This window comes from Danio rerio, chromosome 23 (assembly GCF_049306965.1).
Source record: "Danio rerio strain Tuebingen ecotype United States chromosome 23, GRCz12tu, whole genome shotgun sequence".
Lineage (NCBI taxonomy): Eukaryota > Metazoa > Chordata > Actinopteri > Cypriniformes > Danionidae > Danio > Danio rerio.
Window position 1 is genome coordinate 19,756,965 of NC_133198.1, and position 21,822 is coordinate 19,778,786.

Genomic DNA, 21,822 nt, shown 5'->3' on the forward strand with positions numbered 1-21,822 from the left:
AAACCCTATTCAAACAGACCTCCCTATAGACCTTTTTCTTGGAACGCAAAATTACCCATTTTGCTTTAGTGTATGCGCAAGGAGAATGCGAAGAACTTCCGGTCGGCAGCTGATGCGTGTAAATAGTCACATTTGGACAGCTTTGAAACAATAGTTTTAATCTATTTTACCTGCTTTTATCCTCTTTGAACTAATACTGTTGTCCATCAGCACCATCTCCTGGACTGATCATTTAAAGAAATGCAATCTAATAGGAAGGAAAACAGCTGCTGTGAGGCATTTTCCCCTCGTTGTCAGACGGCATCTTCTGCAGTTTAAATGAAGCCTCGTCATCGCTAAAGTCAACATTTTCTCTTTATTTCAAATATATAACCAGCCCAAACAAATGTAATTCACCAATATGTTTGACACACACACGTAGCCTGTACTGTGCCACTGACACACTGATTTAATAACTGTGACAAAGTGAAAATATAGGCTAGTGTCATTTCGAAATGACAGAAAAACACAAACCGTGGTAAAAACAACACACGAAATAAAACACAAACGGCTCGCGATTAGAATGAACAGCAAATCAGTCAGCAGAGGATCAATAACAGACTTTTATTGGTCATTTTTGTAAATTGCACGACTTTCATACCTGTTAAGTTTCATGCCAGTACTCTGGTTTGCTCTCTCTCTCTCTCTCTCTCTCTCTCTCTCTGTGTGTGTGTGTGTGTGCGTGTGTGTGTGTGTGTTAAAGAGCCGCTGAACTAACAGCTGACAGGCCGTGAACGCACACACCCACTGTATTTCTAATGGCAGACACGTGAACTAGGAGAACATTTTCCCTGATTTTCAGATGCACTTGAACCACATGTGACATTATAACGGCTTTAACAGACACATTTCTAAGTTGTGTGTCACAAAAACACTCTGTTATCCATTAAAAACGTTATTGAAACCCATTTTCGGAGCGCAAATTACCAGTTGTACATGCTGTAAACGGAAGTTTTTAGCATTCTACCGGAAGACGCTGGTCACTATGGCGCCCTCCATGCAGCAGCCATGAAAAAGGTCTATAGAGTTCAAATGATCTTGAAGACACTGATTAGTTTGTTCAGGTGTTTTTGACTAGTGTTGGAACAAAACTCTGCAGGGACACCGGCCCTCGAGGATCAAGTTTGCCCATCCCTGGTCTAGGCTGAAAAGAAAATGAATGAAAGAAATCACATGAGGTGAAAAATTATCCCATGAGGAAACTAGAGAAAGTAACATGGTGCTCCAAGTTTGGTGTGAACCTGGACTAAGAATAAACATGTGCCTCGCCGACGCTGACATGCACTTCATGTCAAAATGTAACTACACATGGCAACGACACGTAGCGCAAGCTCTGTGATAGGTTGGCTTGGTAGCGGTGACAAGCATGGGCTGTGCTTAGAGCTGTGAGCTTGATGTGTGAAGTGTGGAGTCCCCGGGAGGAACTCTAGATGGAAACTTTTGTTTTACCTTTCGATTAAAGTTATTGCACACCAGCCAGTCCCCGCCTCTGAATGAGCGAGTTTTATCTACTTGTAGCATTCAGAAAAAACAAAAGTAGAAAAACTCGACACGGAGGGACATAAAAACCTACTGCCAGCTAGCATTTCAGAAGTGTTATTGCAGAGCAACACAAACAGCTCACAGAAGTATAAATGTTCGACTAAATGCAAGGCAGGCACCGTGGGTCATGGTGATCACTCAACGCAGGAGTATAAATCAGCCTTTAGCCAATCAGAAAGGAGAAAACAGCGTAAGCTGACATCCAGAGACCAAACTTTATCCACAGCCACTATGGCCACAGCCATATCACTCTGCAGCTCAAGACCGGTTACTCACTGAAGCTAAGCGGGGCTGAGCCTGGTCAGTATTAGAATGGGAGAACACATGGGAAAACCAGGTTGCTGTTGGAAGTGGTGTTAGTAAGGCCAGCAGGGGGTTCTTAAAACTGTGTACCCAATATAATGATGAGGGCACTATACTGTCAGTGAGTGTTGTCTTTTGGATAAGATGTTAAATCGAGGTACTGACTCTCTGTGGCCATTTAATATCAGATGGCACCTTCTTGTAAAGAGTAGGGGTGAAACCCCGGTGTCCTGGCCAAATTCCCTTCATTGGCCTTTACCCATTATGGCTTCTCAATCATTCCCATCAACTTAATTGGCTCTATCACTGTCACTGTCTCCATCAATAGCTGGTGTGTGGTGAGCGCACTGGCGCCATTGTCCTCTGGCTGCTGTCACATCATCCAAGAGGATGCTGCACACTGGTGGTGGTATGGAGAGACCCCCCTCATGATTGTGAAGTGCTTTGGGTGTTTGGTCATACACAAGTGTGGACAGCTAAGGGCATACGTGTTACAAAAATAGCTGTTAGGAAAGTCTACTCGCAAACACCACTGGACTTTAAAACAACAATAAATCAGGAATCTCAGTTTGTTGAAAGCATACAGTTCAACGTACCATACCCTACTGTCAAATAATCAAGGTGTGCTGTAATAGTTTCAAAGTGATAGTCCTGCCTGAATGAACTGGCCCACACCAGGCATTAATGTGGGCTGTGTACAAGTGTGGGCTACTCATATAGAACCCACAGAAGTTACAGGCTAGCCCTCTCTGCAGGGCCGGAGCAAGCTGAACTGCAGAGGACGATCACACCGCCCTCAACCCCAATGTGAAAATGAAAGTGACCGGATATGAAAATGAAGTGAGGTGTTGCGGACCTCTATTCTGCCGCCCTATGCGTGGATATAACTGAGGATGCGCGGGTGCTGAGGGAGGGAGTGAGGGATGTGTCGCGGACACCGCGTTCTATTCTGCCGCCCTATGCGCGGATATAACTGAGGACGTGCGGGTGTCGCAGACCTCTATTCCGCATCACTATGCGCGGATATAACTGAGGACACGCGGGTGCTGATGAAGGTGTGGCTGATGCCGCCCTCTCTATTGCGTCTATGCGCGAATATATCTAAGGACGCAGGTGGTATCGGAGGTGTCGCGGATGCCGCCCTCTCTATACTCCCGCCCTAGGCGGCCGCCTAAGTCACCTCTATGGACGCGCCGGCCCTGACTCTCTGGGCCTGTTTAGATTTGATGTGGCCTGGCTATAGCTTACTATGAACGCAAAAAGCCAGCATTGGCCCTGCATGAACATGCTTACTTGGAACAAACACTAGGTGATGACCATAGATAGATACTCTAGATATCGCATAGGGACCCTGAGCATGCGTCAACAGCGCACCATATTTGTACAATTTTCCCAGGACAAGTGTCATTCAACTGCACTAGTCAAGACAGTGTTATTACTTGAAATGCTGGACTTTGGCGCAGTCATCGGGTGTTATGAGCAAACAAAGAAAACAAAGCACAACAGCAGAACATTTAATAGGTAAGATTCAGTTTTTTATGTTTTTGTATGTTATGAATTTTTGTGCTAAGCAGGTTATTGATGATAATGCGGTCACTTTACTGCATTCACCATAAGGCAAAGCAGCACTAACTTACACTAAATACTCGGCTTATGCTAGTTTTGTTGAATAAAATCAGCAAACAATGCAAAGGAAATATGACAACGAGATTTTGCGCTGCCAAAAACTTGTATTATTGCCAGCTAAATGAAGGAGTATCATGACGGGGATTCATTCACAACCGAGTCGCTCTCTCCGTCAGTATGAGAAGTGAAAGCAGGAGAGGAGGAGTGTTTCAGGACATGATTAGATCAAATTTAACAGGCAGGGCGGATAGTCCATACACACAAACACAAGCTTTTTGTCAGGAATGCCTGTGTGATCACTAGGGCCAGACGGAATTATTTTTTAATTCTCTGTTTTTATTGTTGTGATTATTTTTATGATAGTTTTGCAATCTTTATGTAAATCACTTTGAATTACCACTGTTTATAAAATGTTCTACAGTATATTTAACTTGCATTGCAGTGTCATGTATTGGACAAAATGACAGAGAAAATAGACATATGATCATTTTTCAGTGCAGCTAAACGTCAAGTACAAAAACTTCACATGTTAAGCAATTTGGCTTTCAGAATGAGTGCTTATGAAAATACTAATGTCACATTATCAATCACAGGGAAAGGGGAAAGAAATGATTGAGGAACAGGCAGAGCAGGGTCTGTCAGATGTACAGTGTCAGGTAAGGGTGTTGTGCTTTTATTGAAGGAATAATGACATTTCTTTTGGGGTGAACCATTTTTTAATGTTTTCGGAGTTGTGGCTGTTTACCGGCTTTCACAGGCTCACTGATTTACAATATGATCTGTAAATTTAACAAATGTAATGTAAACAAGTTAGTTATTATGAGTGTGGAAAATGTCTTTTTCTGCATTTATTCTGCTTCAGGAGTCAGTCTGTTGACTGTAAACAACAAAACAAACAATGCAATAAATAGTTTTGAAGTAAAATTTGCTTTGTTGTTGAACCTGAGAAAAACTTTAAAATAATAATAGTGACGTAGTCTCCATGCTATAATAAAAATGATGAAACCATTTTTAACTGTGGGGACATATCTTTATTAGTACAATTCGGTTGTATTATTTGTGTCCTCTTCAAAAAAAAATGCTCGAAAGAAATTTGATATTTATTGTGCCCGCCCATGATTCTACCGGAAGACGCTGCAAATGCTACCAAATGGTTGACCATATTTGACTGACCCTATCTTATTGAGAGAAGAACCTAACTTAACTAAACCTGAGCCATCTCTACCACTTGATTGAAGTATGTTATGCCAAAAAAATCCACTAGTTGTCACTAACTCAATCAAAAGCACTCGTCACAACATTGCTTCTACATCAAAATCAAAAACAAGAAAATCAGTCCTGACATCATGTGAGTTGTTCTTAGTAAAAATGTGTAAGGTAAGCTTATTTTTTTTAAAATTACCCTCTAAGAGCCCTAACTTTACAAAGTTATGTTACTTGGTGCCATGGAAAATATTTAGTGTGTTTGTACAAATTTTTCAAAAACATGCTCGACCAAATGGTTGATTTGTCACTTTATGTCAAAGGTAAAAAAGCAAAACTAATATTTTTATATCATGCATTTCTGCAGTCTGAATGGACTGTTTGCTGAGAAATAATAACTTTTGATCATTCACAGAATAAATATGATACAGCTTGTTATTTATTCATGAATATACTGAAATAATTTCTTAAGTATATTTTTCGACACTTTTAGGACTTTTGGAGTTAATAGAATACATTTTTAGAACTTATGTGTGGAAATAACAACTTTTAAAGATAATTACCTCTTAAATGGCAAATACTGGTGTACCAGCATTAGCACAATTGTAAGATATTTATAATTGATTGTTTGTTTGTTTTTTGTAAATATTTGATGGATGTCAATAGTTTCTATTGTACAAGAACTCGCATCACCAGGCCCTTTTACCAGAAAATCCCTTTACTGATTAAATAATTTAGCATGTTCACTCACAAACATACTCTCTCTCTCTCTCTCTCTCTCTCTCTCTCTCTCTCTCTCTCTCTCTCTCTCACACACACACACACACACACACACACACACACACACACACACACAAATCGTACTTTCGATTGCTCTAACCCCAAATCTTATCTCTAAACCCAACCCCTACAGGAAATTATTTGTAGTTTTACTTTCTGAAAATGAAATATATTTATTAGGATTGCATGTCATACATAATGTCCACATAATTCATCATCTCCTCGTAATATCTGTGTAATACCGATGTTGTTATACATATACATGGTCACACGCACACACACAAACACATATAAATACACTCTTTTACACACTCATATACTCTCTCTTTTACACACATACACACACATGCACACACAGGTACAATCCCACTGTTTCCCACACTCTCTCTTACACACATTATTCACTCACACACACACACACACACACACACACACACACACACAAACACACCCACACTTTGGGAGTTTTTGAAGTTTGATTGATTGGTTAATACCTTAAAATAAACAGGAGTTCCATCTTCTGGAAGCACTCGAAGTTAAACTAAACAAGCAAACTAAATCCTGTTGCACTAATTCACTTGATTTTGGTTTTATTATTAAAAAGATAAATAAATAAACGTGTCCCTGCTGAAAAATCCAGCTTAAACCAGCCTAGGCTGGTTGGCTGGTTTTAGCTGGTTGACCAGGCTGGTTTTAGAGGGGTTTTGGCCATTTTCAGGCTGATTTCCAGCCATTTCCAGCCTGGTCTTAGCTGGTCAGGCTGGAAAATGACCAGCCAAATCCAGCTAAAACCAGCTTGACCAGCCTGGTTTAAGCTGGATATAGCTGGTTTTGGCTGGACTCCCAGCTTGGCTAGGCTGGTCAAGCTGGTTTTAGCTGGTCATCTCCCAGCCTGACCAGCTAAGACCAGGCTGGAAATGGCTGGAAACCAGCCTGGAAGTGGCCAAAACCCCTCTAAAACCAGCCTGGTCGACCAGCTAAAACCAGCCTGGATTTTTCAGCAGGGATACTGTATATTACTATGTTAAATTAAAATCTGAAATATTTTATGGCTTAGGCTTTGATTTAGTATTAAAAATGTTTTATTTTGATTTTGTTTTAATTAAATTGGTCTTACACTTCATATTTTTAGATTTTTATATTATATTTTTATTAATACTGGTACTTTTACCATAAATCAACATCTCAACCATTTGGTAAACCATAAAGGACCACCAACTCGCACTAAACACTCGGCTTTCGCTAGTTCTGTTGAATAAAATCAGCAAACAATGCAAAAGAAATACGACAACGAGATGCTGCGCTGCCAGAAACTAGTAGTCGGCTAAGAGAACGAGTCGTTCATAACGGAGATTCATATACAAACGAATCGCTTCCTCCGGCAGTATGAGAAGCGAATGCACGTACGTGGCTCTGGATGGCCACAGTCCTCTAGCTTGGTCCCGCATTTATTTCAAGGGAGCGCTACCCTGTACTAAAATGGCGCCTCTGTTGACGCATTCCTTCCAATAGCCAACAACAAGGTAGGCGACATCTAATGTATATATCTATGCTGTCTTATGAACGACAAAAGACAAGAATGGCTCAGTCGATCAGCGGACACACTCATGTTTCGAGGGACTTTGAGGGATCTGGGTGTCAACCAGTATCCGACGCAGTGAGTTGTTCTTAAGTATTTTCCCATATTTCTCACGTATTTTTACTCTTTCTATGAAAAGTGAAAGTAGCGGGAGCCGATCTCAAATGTGATATGTGAACAACATTGTTCAAGAGAATTATGCTTTCGTTTTAATTTTACTTGAAAATACGTTGAAAGTAATTTTTAAACGACCAAATTCACTTCATTTCCTTTAAAGCTGTGCGTCGACCATCGACTTTACTATTGCCAACTCTTTGGGAGTGGGCATAGTTAGCTACTTTGAAAAGTAAGCTAAATGTTGCCAGATGACATCATGCACTAATTTGCATATCAGTAACGTCATCACGTAGGACCTGACAAGCGTAGTCTATGGAAGGCCGTTGGGGCCAAAACAAATGCAACAAACGCGTTAACACGTTTTTTTTCTAAACTAGTCTCATCTTTTAAAGCACAATCATTTAATCATTTCTCCAACCTGCTCATTTTAAAATGTACAATGTAATTTCACTTAAATCACATTAAATGTTTTGAAGTCAGTGATCTGTAGCAGATATTTTGTATTATGAAAGGCCAGACATCTTCTATAATGTTCTGTTTGATGGCCTGGGACATTATAATGTTTGTTATTCAGCTGCTGAAATTTATTTGAAAAGTGTGTCCAGAGAAATAAGAAAAAGCTTTATACGACAAGTGTGCACAATCACACAATAAATGTTTTCTTTTTCAGTACATACATACAAATCAACACAAGAACACAGAATGACATTGAAATAAGGGGTTATAAAGTAAATAATAACACATTTTGGTTACAAAATCATAAACAGTATGAACTGTATTCAAAACTCTATTGAAAGGATCAGGAGGATTTTTGGTGGCCTGGTGTTTAATTTGTCCTGCTGCCAGTCAGACTTTATACAACAATATAATTATTGTCATTTAATATTATTCACCATTACACTGTAATGAAGTGATCAATTTAAACAGCATTTAAAAAATCTTAATCTGTTAGACTTCTGGCAGCAATGCACTATGCTTCAATTTATATCTTCTCTGTGCCTCCACAAAAGCACTTAAACAGACATGGGAGGATGTGAGAGAGTGGCCAGGTGAAGCCGAAAAGGAAAGGAAAGGGCAGGTAAAAAAAAAAAAAAAAAAAAAAAAACAGCACGTCAAGAAGAAGCAGCAGCTAAAATGCCTTCTACTACAATCAAAACATTTTTTTTTGTTGAATCAATTTAATTGTAGCACCCATTGTGGATCTAAATGAATCAAGTAAATTTAAACTTCCTTGGATGTGTTTTATGAACACAATTTAAATGTGTAAATTCAACATGGTTGTAATAGGTCTGTGTAACTACTATGCAGCTAATTGAATTCAAATGCGTTGTGTTTTCTGACTAAATGTATTCTTCGATTCACTCGATGTCAGTAAAACACTTCAACTCAAGATACTTCTTTGTTACAAGTTTTGGTCTTGTCCATGTATGGTTATTAAAATCTGGTGTGTTACTTCAATTCGATTCGTCTTAGTTGGCAGCACAGAAGTTCAGTAATCTACAAAAAGTACATAAAGCATGCAAACTATTTAACTTTTTTACTTTTTTCATTAGACAATTACAACATTACTACATCAGTCTTGTTCAAGCTCATGCACCAGTGTTCACGCCCCAGTAGCTTGTTTTGAAGGGATCAGTGCAAAAATTAAATCATCAACATGCAAAAGGAACTGCAAGTGCATTTCATATTTGTCTCCAAGTAACTTATGCCAAGAATAAGTTCTCCATATACATGTGGAACACCACAAGTGCAGAATCCTAAAGTTCAATCTGCTAAGCATGCGCAGTGACTTCTTCTTATAAGGTTTAATTGGTGGGTATAAGAACCAGTTTATAAGTGCATACTGCCACCTACTGTGATGGAGGCGCACAGTAACTCACCAGAGAGAGTCGTTCATATGAAGAGCTTAAATCTCATTCAATTACAGTTGTTTCTGATTGCTTAAGCACAATTTTGAAATGAAGGCTCATTTTGTCAAAACACTACACACAATTTACACTTTCACACACAAACAGCAGAACACATCAGAACTTTTGCAAAATGAAACGCTTCATCCAAAACTTTACAACACTATAACAAAACACAATTTTGACATTGTACAGAACACACACGCTTCATTCAATATAAATCTGTTTGCTTCATTTACACACTGCTGTAATCAATCTTAAACACTTGTATCATTTTAACTGACTAATACTGATATAATCAGGGTTTGAGAGATATTGCCATAAAGTACATGAACATACTGTATTCACCAAACGGTGACCAGTGATAGACTCATAGCTAAATATTGCCCTATCCTAACAAACCATACAACAATGTAAAGCTTATTTATTCAGCGTTCTGGTGATGTATACATTTCAATGTAAAAAATTCCATCCCCTGTCTCCTGTTTACCAATCTTCCTCACTTTCGTGCTTCCTCTTCCATACTGCAACATTGGCTTATTTATTGAAGATTAATATTTATAGCTCCTCTAAAACATATTTATTGAACACTAATATTTATTGCTATACTACTGTAAACATGTTTATTGAAGACTAATATTTATTGCTATACTACTGTAAACATGTTTATTGAAGACTAATAGTTTATACTTATTGCTTTTTTATTGTGGTTACAGCTGATTTGTTTGTCTACAGTTTTGCAGCAGTGTGTGTGTGCACACCTGATGGCTGTGTTTAACCCATTGTTCATGTGTGTGTTCATTTAAAGGCCTTTGCTTCAGTTGGTATTTCAGTGTGGAGTTTGCATGTTCTCCCTGTGTTGGCATGGGTTTCCTCCGAGTGCTCTGGTATTCCCCACAGTCCAAAGACATGCGCTATAGGTGAATTGAATAAACTAAATTGGCTGTAGTGAACATGAGAGTGTATGGGTTTTTTTTAGTACTGGGTTGCGGCCGCTGCTTCAAACATATGCTGGATAAGTCGGTTAAGTCGGTTATATGCTGGATAAGGCGGTTCTTTCTCCCCTTTCTCCAAAAACTTTGTTACTCACAATATCACAATTAAAAAGCCAAAAGTTATGTTTTCTAAATGCAAATTAAAACAGTAATACAGTTTTTCGGATTTATTTTACTGTCTATGACCACTGAGAAGCCTTGACGCATGGTCTTCTTGTGCCAGCAGTCGTCGTCAGAGCTGTGGGTACGGCATCATCAGAATGCTTCCTACATCAGTACTTTTGATTTGGGATACTGGTAAACAAGTGATTTTAAGGACTTAGGGCGTACTCAAACTATGCTATCCGAACAGTGCCCAGGCCTGTTTCCCAGATCGTTTGAGAAGTGTGAGTGCGCTGAATCGGGCTCAGGCCCAGATCAAGGAAACTGTACATAGTGTGTGAGTATGTCGTGTTCGGTTCCTTTTCTTTCAATCAGCAATCGAGTCAGTGGGTCTTGATTTCAAAAGTTGGATTTATTGCCAGACAATAAAAACGAGAGGCTAACAGACAAACAAATGTCTCTCCATGAACCTCTGCCTCTCTGTGTCCCTGTCTTGCTTTTATACATGTAGTGTTGCAGACTTTTCCCACAGATATGGTCTTGTGCTGTGAACCTGCTATATTTTTGGCTGTGCCTTTTGAACTCAGGTATATTCTTGGCTGTTTGCCCTTTAGGTGCTGGTTTAAAGTTTACATGTACTCAGCTAACTACTAGGCTTGCTCTTACTGTTATACATTCACTTCACACTTATTTGTACACATATTAATATGATTATACAGAATAACATGTTCATTGCATATGTTAAACAATATATGTTTACTTGCACACTTGCACACAATTGGAGATATTTACTGCATATTCACTGCACACTTTACCCAATATATGTTCACTGCACACTATTAGAGAGAAGATCAAATCCTTAACATACAAATATATGTTCACTGCACACTATTGGAGACAAGATTACAATTTCTCCGTCATATTCCCTCCTCTTAAGACTTTTTCTGAAGTCTTAATATTATTGTTTTTTACCCATAGTGCAATTTCACAATCCGGTTCCCTTAGTTACCACTATCTAGTGACTGATATTAGCCACATAATAGTTACCAATTGACCAGATTATGCTACCGCACTGTGGCAGAAGTAGAAGCCAAACATCTACCCCTACTGTTGACATAGGGATAGTAAAAGACTTCTTCCTCTGTTTTTTCTGTTTCATAGAAAATAGTGTTTAAAGCATGAGCGTGCAATTGGTTCAGCACTTGCCTGTGGGTGTCACAGTTATGTAGAATACAATACTATATATAGATATTGTTATCATTAATCTTTTACACACATAATATATCTCACACAATAATCACAAACATCAAAAGTAGTTGCCCATCACAACGTGTTCCTCTTCAGCCCAGATACTTTGCGCATCGTTGAGGGCTTCCCTTGGGGTAGAGGTTCTAGCACTTACACCCAGGGTATGAATCATTTGTATTCCTTTTCTTCGTCTGAGCTTTCAGACTCTTCAGAACTTGTTGATATTTGAGTTTGCCATTTAAGTTGATCTGCCCAGTGCCCAGACTGTCCATAATGGTCATTTACAAGCATCATTTTCCCACGTCCGTGATATTGTAGCATTTCCATTTGCTTTGTTGAAGCTTTGACAATTAATGATTTTAATAATGGCAGTACACAACAAAATAATAATGCTCCTATTAATATTGCCACACCTAAAAACATTCCCATTTTAGCTAGCCAGGCTCCCCATGCTCCTAGTTTCAGATCAAACCAGTCCCACATTTTTTCATCTCTCCCCGCATTTGTAGCCATCTCTACCTGTAATTCTTTGAGTTTTGTCATAGCTTTTGTAAACGTACCTTCTGGCGCTGTATTATTTGGTATATAAGTGCAACACTGGTCGCCAAAGAGCACACATACGCCCGATTTATCCGCTAACATCCAATTAAGCGCTAATCTATTTTGCCATGTCATTCTACTAGTTGCATCTAATTGTTCCCCCAATGACATTAATGCTTCATTTGTGTGATTAATAAATCTTTGTTGGTTGTAGTAAATGTAATTTATCCATTCTGTGTTTTTGTTTTGTGATATCCAAATAAGTATTGATTCAATTCCTGATTTAACCTCATTTCTTGCTTTGAATTGATCTGGTATACCTCGTGGCTGACCTATGGAATCTATGTATACTGTAGGGTCTGGTTTATAACTTCTTTTAACTCTATAATTAATTGTGTCACTTTCACCTATTGTAGATTCAGTATCCCAATTTATAACTTGTATTTCTTGTATTATACGTACTCTAGTACAGGTACCAGTCCATCCTAAGGGTAAAGAAGGTAACAGCTTTCTATTCCCACACATCCAAAAGAAGTCTGCTAGTGCTAGCGTTTGATCCTTATATCTATCTATATCAGGTAAAGCTATAGTTTGATTTTCACAATTTTTTGCTGGCTCTATTATCTTTCCATGTTTTGTTCCTGTTGCTCGAAATGATGACGCAAATGGTGGATCGTCATAATTTCTAAGAGTTTTTTGTGGATCAAGATTCCAAATTACACTACATTTTCCTTTAAATTTGCCAACATCTACTACTCCTGAAGGTTTAACAAAACATTCATATTCTTTTGTGTAATCAATAGAAAACCATAGAGGAATTTCTACTTGAATATTTTTCACTTTTAAATTTTCATTAATGCCAAAGCTTCTACATTTAGATTTCAAACGTCCAACATGTCTAAATAAAGTTTTTAGTGTTGAGTGGCTTAAGTAACCCAAACATTCAGCTGGACAGAAAAGTCTCAAGTCTTGTTCCATATGACAGAAATCTCTGTTAAATTCAGCACAATGTTCATAAGTGAAAGGATTTGGGACCACAACCACTTGACTCATTGGAGTTTTTGTACAGAAAAGGCAGTTCTCTTTGCTAATTTCTGATGCTGTGAAAGAAGCCCATTGAAACCATTGATTACTCTGTGCTGTTTCCAAAAGTATGTCTAGTTCTGTGTGTTCCTCGTGAATGACGTACAAGTTATCAACATCCCTTCGCTGTTTTCCATATTCTTCTAGTGGCAGTTCACTTGTATTGGCACTACTACTTTCATTCCTTAGTGACTGCAGTGTGGTCCGCATGGAAGTGTAATTGGGCCTTTGAGTTATGCTTCCTGTATCTGAGATGTTTCTCATAAGTTGGAGGTCGTCATTGAGAGTGGTTGGATTTTGAGTTATATTGTTTCTAGTGGCTTGATTTTGTGGCATGTATATGATGCTTAGACATATTATCATAGTCACTTGTCTAATAGTTTTATTCATCATTCTCTGCCACATTTTGCTCACCATCACTCTCTGCTGTGGGCTTTTCTGGGCTGGCAGTTTCCCGCTGGTGGTCTCCTGCTGTCACTTTCTCCTTTGGAACCCTCGTGCAGTGGTTTAGATGGTACCACGTTGTACTCCCCTCCACTTGAATTGAAGTTGGGGTGGCTCTCACAACTCGATATGGTCCTTCCCGTCTTGGCTCATTCCACTTTCTCCGGAACACCTTTAGATACACCTGATCACCTGGCACCACCGGTCCTGGCGTTTCTCCCTTCTCAGGTGGCTGTCGCCTGGTTTCCTGGACATAAATAGCTTTGTGTATTGCAGTTAGTTTCTTCATATATGATTTTAATTCCATTTGTAATTGTTCTAGTGGTGGTCCTTTATAGGGCCCTCTACAAAAAGGTGCAGGCATAGGCCGGCCTGTTAGCATTTCATGCGGTGTTAGATGTGTGTTTCTATTAGTTTGCATGCGGTAACTCATTAAAGCAAGAGGCAAAGCATCCACCCAGTTAAGTTTAGTACTGGCACAGATTTTGTTAAGTTTAGCTTTTAAGGTTCCATTGACTCTTTCAACAATTCCTTGTGATTGTGGATGATAAATACATCCTAGTCTTTGCTTTATTCTTAAATGTTGTAATACTTGTTTGAAAGTTTTTTGGACAAATGCTGATCCATTATCTGAACTAATTTCTGATGGTATTCCAAATCTAGGTATTACTTCCCTAGTTAAAAATTTAATAACTGTTCCTGCTCCCAGATCTGCTGATGGTACTGCTTCCACCCACCTACTGAACCTATCAATTATCACAAGCATGTATCTTTTGCCTTGGACTCGTTTTATCATATCTACGTAATCCATTACCAAATGTTTAAATGGTCCTTCAGGTACTGGTATATGGCCTATAGGTGTTGCTGTTCCTTTTCTCACATTATATTTAGCGCAAATTTCACATGAGGACAAAAACTCACCAACCATTGCATGTAAATAAGGAGACCAATATCCTTGTTGTTTGATTTTTTTTATTACTTCTCCTTTTGCACAGTGATCAAAACCATGTGCATCTGATATTAAAATATTTAGAAGTGCTGTTGGTGCAACAATTTGCCCTTCATGTGTACGCCAAATATCGTGTGAGTCTTTTTTAGCCCCCCTTTGATGCCACATTGATTGTTCATAGGGACCTGCTTGTTGTTGTATTCGTACAATATCATCTAATTGAGGTTGTGGCTCTATTAGCACTACTGGGGTTAGAACTGCTACTTCACACCCTGATGCTTTTTTAGCTTCTAAATCTGCCATGTTATTTCCTTTTATGACAAAGTCATTTCCTTTTTTATGTGCTTGACACTTTATTATTGCCAATCGTTTTGGTTGCATCATTGCTGAAATTAATTCACTTATTTGTTCTGCATGTTGGATAGGAGACCCATCAGTTTTCTTAAAGCCTCGTTGTTTCCATACTGCTCCGAATAAGTGACATACACCATGTGCATATGCTGAATCTGTATAAATATTTGCAGTAAGTCCCTTTGCTAATTGGCAAGCAGTAGTAAGCGCTTTTAATTCTGCTAATTGAGCAGAGCATGGTTGAACACAATGATGAGATATTACTGATACAAATTCTTCCTTCTCTTTTTTGACTACTGCATATCCTGTATGGATTCCTAAATGGTCCCTAAAACTTGAACCATCTACAAAATAAGTTACTTCTGCCTCAGGAAGGGGTATAGATTCAAGATCTGGTCTTAATCTAGTAAATGTTAATGAATTTGCCACACAGTCGTGTGGTTCTCCTTCAAATGCTAATGGAATTAATTCAGCTGGATTAACTGTTTTACATCGCTTAATAGTTACATCTGGATATGTTAATAGAGTTGAATAAGCTAAAATGCGAGCTTGAGTTAAAACAAATTTTCCTTGTTCTATTAACTCTACAGTTTTATGGTGAGTATAAATTGTGACTGGATAACCCATGGTTATTGATGATGCTTTTTCATAAGCATAATGAATTGCTGCGAGACCTTGTTGATAGCATGGTGGAAAACCTTGAGCTGTATTATCAAGTTTAGTGCTATAGTATGCTATAGGCTGCTTTTTTCTTCCGCTACAAGTTTCTTGCATTAGTACAGCTGATGCGTAACCATCCATTCTATTTGCTACATACAAAGAAAATTCTTTAGAGTAATCAGGATTTCCTAATGCTGGTGTTTTTTGTAATTCTTTTTTTATTGTTTCAAATGCTATCCTTGCATCTGTATTCCATGTTAATGAGTTTTTTAAGTTTTGTAATCCTGCTTGTTTCATAAGCTCTCTTAGTGGTGCTGTTTTTATTGCATAGTCCTCTACCCAGTCTGAACTAAAACCTGTCATTCCTAAAAAAGTCATCATTTGTCCTACTGTTTGGGGTAATGGTGTTTTACTTATTCCTTCCAACTGAGCTGGAGCTATAGCTCGTATACCAAAGGCAATCAATCGTCCCAAATATTCAACCTGAGGTTGACAGTACTGCATTTTGTTTTTAGATACTTTATGACCTCCTTGTGCCAACTTAGTGAGGACTTTAATTGAATCTTTATGACATTGTTCTAATGAAGGAGAGCAGATGATTAAGTCATCTACATATTGTAACAGAGTACTGTCCATTACAAGATCCTCCAAATCTTCTTTAAGAATTTGGTTGAATACATGTGGCGAATGCTTGAACCCCTGGGGCATTCTGGTGTAAGTATATTGTTTACCCCCATATGTGAAAGCAAACAAGTACCTACTTTCTTTTGCTAATGGCACACTGAAATAGGCTGAACAAAGGTCAATCACTGTGAAATATTTAGCATTAGGAGGGACATTTGTCAAGAGTGTATGTGGGTTAGGAACTTCAGCTGGAAAATCCTCTACAATGTCATTAATTGCCCTTAAATCATGAACCAGACGCCATCTGTTTTTATCTGCTTTAATTACAGGCATTATCGGAGTGTTACAATAACTGGTTGTTTCTTCTAATACACCTGCTTTTAATAAACCCTCAATAGTGTTTTTGATTCCTAATTCTGCCTCAGGCCGCAATGGATATTGTGCTTTTCTGGGCAGTTGGGTATTTGGTTTAATTTGAACTCTTACTGGATTTGCTGATTTTATCAAGCCAACATCATTATCATATAAAGACCATAATTCTGGTGGCACTTGGCATTCCATTTCTTTAAACATTTCAGTTTCTAAGTCATTTATTAATTCTGATGTTGTACTCATTTGTGTTATTTTGTCTTGTCCGATAATAACTTCTTGGGGAATTCCCATCAAATTGGTTGTACACACAATTTTGATATAATTTTCATCATCTGACTGAAAGATTAGTGGATTTTCTGTTGATACCCATTTGCTCTGTTCTGCCTTTTTTACCATTTGTCCCAAATCTTTTGTTTTCCAGTTATTTCCAACATATATAGCTATATGTGGAACTGAATCTGTAACATTAAACCATTTTTCAGCAAATTTATTTTTTACTATGGTTAGAGCTGCTCCTTGCTTACCTAATATGATGTGTTGTGAGATCATTTCAATTTTTTGCCCTTCTGTCTCTTTCTGCCATTGCTGTTCTATGTCTGGATTTCTTTCAGAATCATAAACCATTGTGCAATGGAAACCTGATTTTGGTATCTGTGCTTCATCAATTTGTGCTTCAATGTATTTTCCCCATTTATTTATTGTTTGTTTTACATCATTTTCTATTTGTCCTATCCAATACACATTAGCTTTTGGTTCGGTAATTACCATTTGATTTTCAATTCCTTTTGCATCTATATACACTCCATCTGAAGTACACCAAATATGTAGTCCTAATTTACATAATGCATCTCTTCCTAGCAAATTGACAGGAGTTTGACTTGATACTAGAATGGGTAGCGTCACACTTTGATTTTTAGTTTGGATACAAACTGGAGTAGTCATTGGAATTAATTGAACTTTTCCCGAGAATCCTATTGTCTTTGCATATTTACCAGACAGGGGAAGATGTGACGCATAATTTGAATTAACAGAAGTGTAAACAGCTCCAGTATCAAGGAGCATTGGTATTGTTTTTCCCTCTATTTTAATTGGTAGCATAGGTTCTTCGTTAGCATTAGTTGTTAACATTGGAAGCTGATTATCCCCTATAGGATTCTCTGGGCATCTTCAATATCCCTTATTGGGTCCTCTCCAAGGATTAACTGGACCTTGGTTAGGATTTGGATATGTTTGATGCCAAGTTACCTCCCTTCCACCCCGAGGAAACTGCTCCCATGGATTGGTGGGACAGTCTTTTTTGGTGTGTCCTGATAATCCGCAACCCCAACACATGCCTGTAGGTGTCACATAGGCTTTGCCATTCCCTCTTTGCTCTCTGGGTCTTTTTCTCCAGGTCGCGGCTGCTGGCTGTTGGGTATAAATGTTTATTATGGGTGGAGTCATTTGGGTATTAGCTGGATGTTTAGCTTGTGAGGCAGACTGCATAGCTGGTGCTGGAGCTGTAACTGGAGCCATCATTGTTAGTGGTTCCCCCTCCTCTGTCTCTACAAGAGCTTGGATCTTTTTCTTGTTCTTTTTAGTCAGTTCATCAAGTTGCAATTGAGCTAATTTTCTTTGCAGCTCACTTTCTTGCTTTTTGAGTTTTTGTTCATTTTTCCTGTACTGCTCAACTGCATGTGCCACATAATCACAAAACTCTTTGTGAGATTTAGAGTTTAACCCCACCACATCTTCTAACCTGCTCTTCACTGAGGAAGGCATAGAGTCAATTATGGCTTGTCGAAACAATGTAGCCATTATAGGGTCTCTTTCAGGATCAATTTCAGTGTCATGTTTCCATTGTCGTGAATGTCTCTGAACATACGTTATTGGATTCTCTGTTTCCCCCAACTGATCACCTCTTAACATATTAGGGTCCAGTCTTAGTGGATACTCTGCACGCAGTGCCTGCCACACTGCTGGACGGAAGGCATCAAAAATAGTCCCATCCATCTGTTGAGAGTTCACAGCCCTGTCAAGGTTAGAAGCGTGAAGGATTTCATCCATCTTTGCTCCTCCTACAGTCTTTGCAAGAAGAGATTTAATGTCTCCCAAAGAAATCAATTTTCCAACTGATTCCTCTTCAAATACCCTTATCCACTTTGCTGCCCCCTCATGGATGTTTGGGAGCCTAGCAATCAAACCCTCCAAATCCAATGTAGGCCAAGGGACATACTGTGCTTGTGCACCTTTTATTAAAATTGGGCATTGTTTAAATGGCCTAAGCCTGTTCCCCCTTTCCCAGTTTCCTGTATCAAGTATTGACTCCTCCCAATCTTCTTCCTCATCTGAACTGAATAACAATCTCCTTTTTTGTTTTACTTTGTCATATGTGTCTTTTAACAGTTTTTCAGTTTCTCCAATTGTACTTCCCACGTCAATATCTTTAATTCCACCCCATGCTCCCCTTTCCTTATTATATGATTTTGTCTGCTCTTTTGGCTCCCTATAGTCTAATTTGTCCTCACACTGTTTATTCATTTGTTCTAATGCTTCACGGGCCTGTTTATAACAATCCAAGGGTGCATATGCCCCTTTATTTTGCTTATTTGCTGATCGTTTTGATTTTATGCTTGCCCCTAATTGTTTTTCCTCCATTTCCATCTCTCCTTCCATTTTAAGTTCTCCTGACACCTCCATGAGCCCTTTAAGCATAGGGAATTGCCCTTCAGCTTGTAAATAAGGTGGAGGGCTATTAAACATTTGCTCTTTAGCAGTGGTTTCTTTGTCAGCCTCTTTCAGCATTTTTCTTGCCTTTTTAATATTTCTTAAATTATCTTCTCCTTCTTTTTTGAACATGTTTAACACTTCTCTCTCTTTTGCTCTTTTTTCATCTCGTTTTTGTCTCCTTCTGCTACTACCTTTTCTTTTATAATTTTTTATTAGAGTATCCATTTCTTCACATAATGCTACATCAAAAGTTCCACCTTGTGGCCAGATTGTCATCATATTTTTAGTTCTAAGTTGCCACTTTTTTGAATATTTATCAATAAGCTCTTTACACAATGGATACTTTGATCCTAGTATTTCTACTGGAGAGCTTGCCATTGCTATCTTCTTTATTTGTAAACTATTATGTGTCTTTATTTTGTTATTTTTTATTTATTCGTTTTATCACTTGATTGTTGTTCTTCTTATTATTATAATTATTTTTATTATTATTATAATTAAAACTTTGTTTTTATTATTTGTATTTGACTTTAATCAATTTTCTTTTTCCACTTGTTTGGTATCTAAATTTTATTTATTTATTTATTTTTATTTATTTATATATTTTTTTTTATTTATTATTATTATTTATTAGTAGTATTATTTTTTTCTTTTTACTTATTTGTTTATTTATTCTTTAAATAAGTAGTTTAAATTTTATATAATTTGTACGTCTAATTAATTTTTATTTTCTATTTATTATTATTTTTTTTATTATTATTATTTTTATTTATTTATTGAGTTTTTATTATTGTGACTTCTTTTTTTTCTTGTTTAAACAGTAATCAATATTAATTTTTTATCCTTCTATTTTATCCTTTATTTATTTTAGTCATGTTATGTTTATTTATTTATTTATTTATTTTGATTGTTAATTTATTTATTTAATTTTTATATTTATTTTTATTTTATTATTATTGTTTTACCCTCACTTTTATTTTAAATTTTAATTGCTGCAGCACAAGCCTAATTATTATTATTATTATTACTTTTTTGTTTTAACTAGTTAACTTTTCCATTTATTCTACTTAGTTTTCCCAAGTCTTTCCTCAATTTTTATTCACAATTCTTTCTTCAAACATTCATTCACTTCAATGCTTTATTGCATACACACTTCTAAAAACATTCACTCCTCTACCCCCCTTATCCTATGGGGTTCATAAAATATTTTATCACACACTTTTTAAAGCATTTACTTTTCTACCCCCCTTATCCTATGGGGTTCATGTATTAACCTTATTCAATACCGCAATCTCACGGACACAGAGCCCAACACACACAGGCTTTCAACACTTTCCTAAGTGACCTGTTACTTCTGCTTCCAATCTCTACTGCTCTACAGTAAAAATAGCATTTTCCAGGATTTTTGCCTTTTTTCCCCCAGCCTCCTGAATCATAATATTTATTATTATTAAAACAGAACGGGTACTCCGAGGTCTTTGCGCGCTTCTCTCTACTTTATTAATCTGTTTTAACTTATTAATCGTCACAATCTATTAAGATTTTATCCTTACTTCCTTCAAAAATCTTTAATATAAGTAACAATTAGTTGTTAATGTCTTATCTTTATCCTCAAGGCCCTCTTAAAGCAAGACACAGATTGTTGCATGCAACATTTTCTTCTGAAATCAAAACCCTTTTTTAAACGTATTAATTATTTAAGTTTGGAAGAGCACTTTGAGTGTTTTTACCCTCACAAGCAGAGTCCGTCGAGCCACACAATTTTTCATTAAATAAGCAAAAAATTGCTTACCTTTTTTCACAGTGGCCACTGCAATTGTGTCGCCCGCATCAGACTCCGCCAGCGAGGTCCCCACTCCGTTGCTCCTAGCCAAATCACGTCTCGGGGTCACCAATTTGTCGTGTTCGGTTCCTTTTCTTTCAATCAGCAATCGAGTCAGTGGGTCTTGATTTCAAAAGTTGGATTTATTGCCAGACAATAAAAACGAGAGGCTAACAGACAAACAAATGTCTCTCCATGAACCTCTGCCTCTCTGTGTCCCTGTCTTGCTTTTATACATGTAGTGTTGCAGACTTTTCCCACAGATATGGTCTTGTGCTGTGAACCTGCTATATTTTTGGCTGTGCCTTTTGAACTCAGGTATATTCTTGGCTGTTTGCCCTTTAGGTGCTGGTTTAAAGTTTACATGTACTCAGCTAACTACTAGGCTTGCTCTTACTGTTATACATTCACTTCACACTTATTTGTACACATATTAATATGATTATACAGAATAACATGTTCATTGCATATGTTAAACAATATATGTTTACTTGCACACTTGCACACAATTGGAGATATTTACTGCATATTCACTGCACACTTTACCCAATATATGTTCACTGCACACTATTAGAGAGAAGATCAAATCCTTAACATACAAATATATGTTCACTGCACACTATTGGAGACAAGATTACAATTTCTCCGTCAGTACGCCCTTATGTCACAATGTCAGTAGGCCTAAATGTCACTAATGTCGGTGACACATGCCACTAATGTCAGTTATCTTGTGACATGTGCCAGTAGGTGTCAGTATAAGCACATTAATCTTATAAGTTTCGTTTTGCTTTGATATTTAAAAATGATAAGGCAAATGACACCTATTA

The 21,822-nt window shown here is 37.6% G+C and overlaps 1 protein-coding gene and 1 long non-coding RNA gene across 5 annotated transcripts in view; one reads left to right on the plus strand and one right to left on the minus strand.

Annotated features, from left to right (window-relative positions):
* The first annotated feature begins 7,042 nt into the window (after positions 1 to 7,042).
* Positions 7,043 to 21,822, plus strand: part of fbxo44.7 (F-box protein 44, tandem duplicate 7) — a 34,291-nt gene continuing 19,511 nt past the window's right edge. For 3 of the 4 annotated variants that reach the window (XM_073938692.1, XM_073938690.1, XM_073938691.1), the window contains exon 1: positions 7,043 to 7,150. In XM_073938692.1, coding sequence (XP_073794793.1) covers positions 7,043 to 7,150 — 108 coding nt within the window. 4 annotated transcript variants of the gene reach the window in all.
* LOC141380471 (uncharacterized) lies at positions 10,587 to 21,200 on the minus strand. Its single transcript, XR_012398433.1, has 2 exons — positions 20,966 to 21,200; positions 10,587 to 13,769 (listed from the first exon to the last, which is right to left on the minus strand). It is a non-coding gene; the product is annotated as an uncharacterized lncRNA (long non-coding RNA).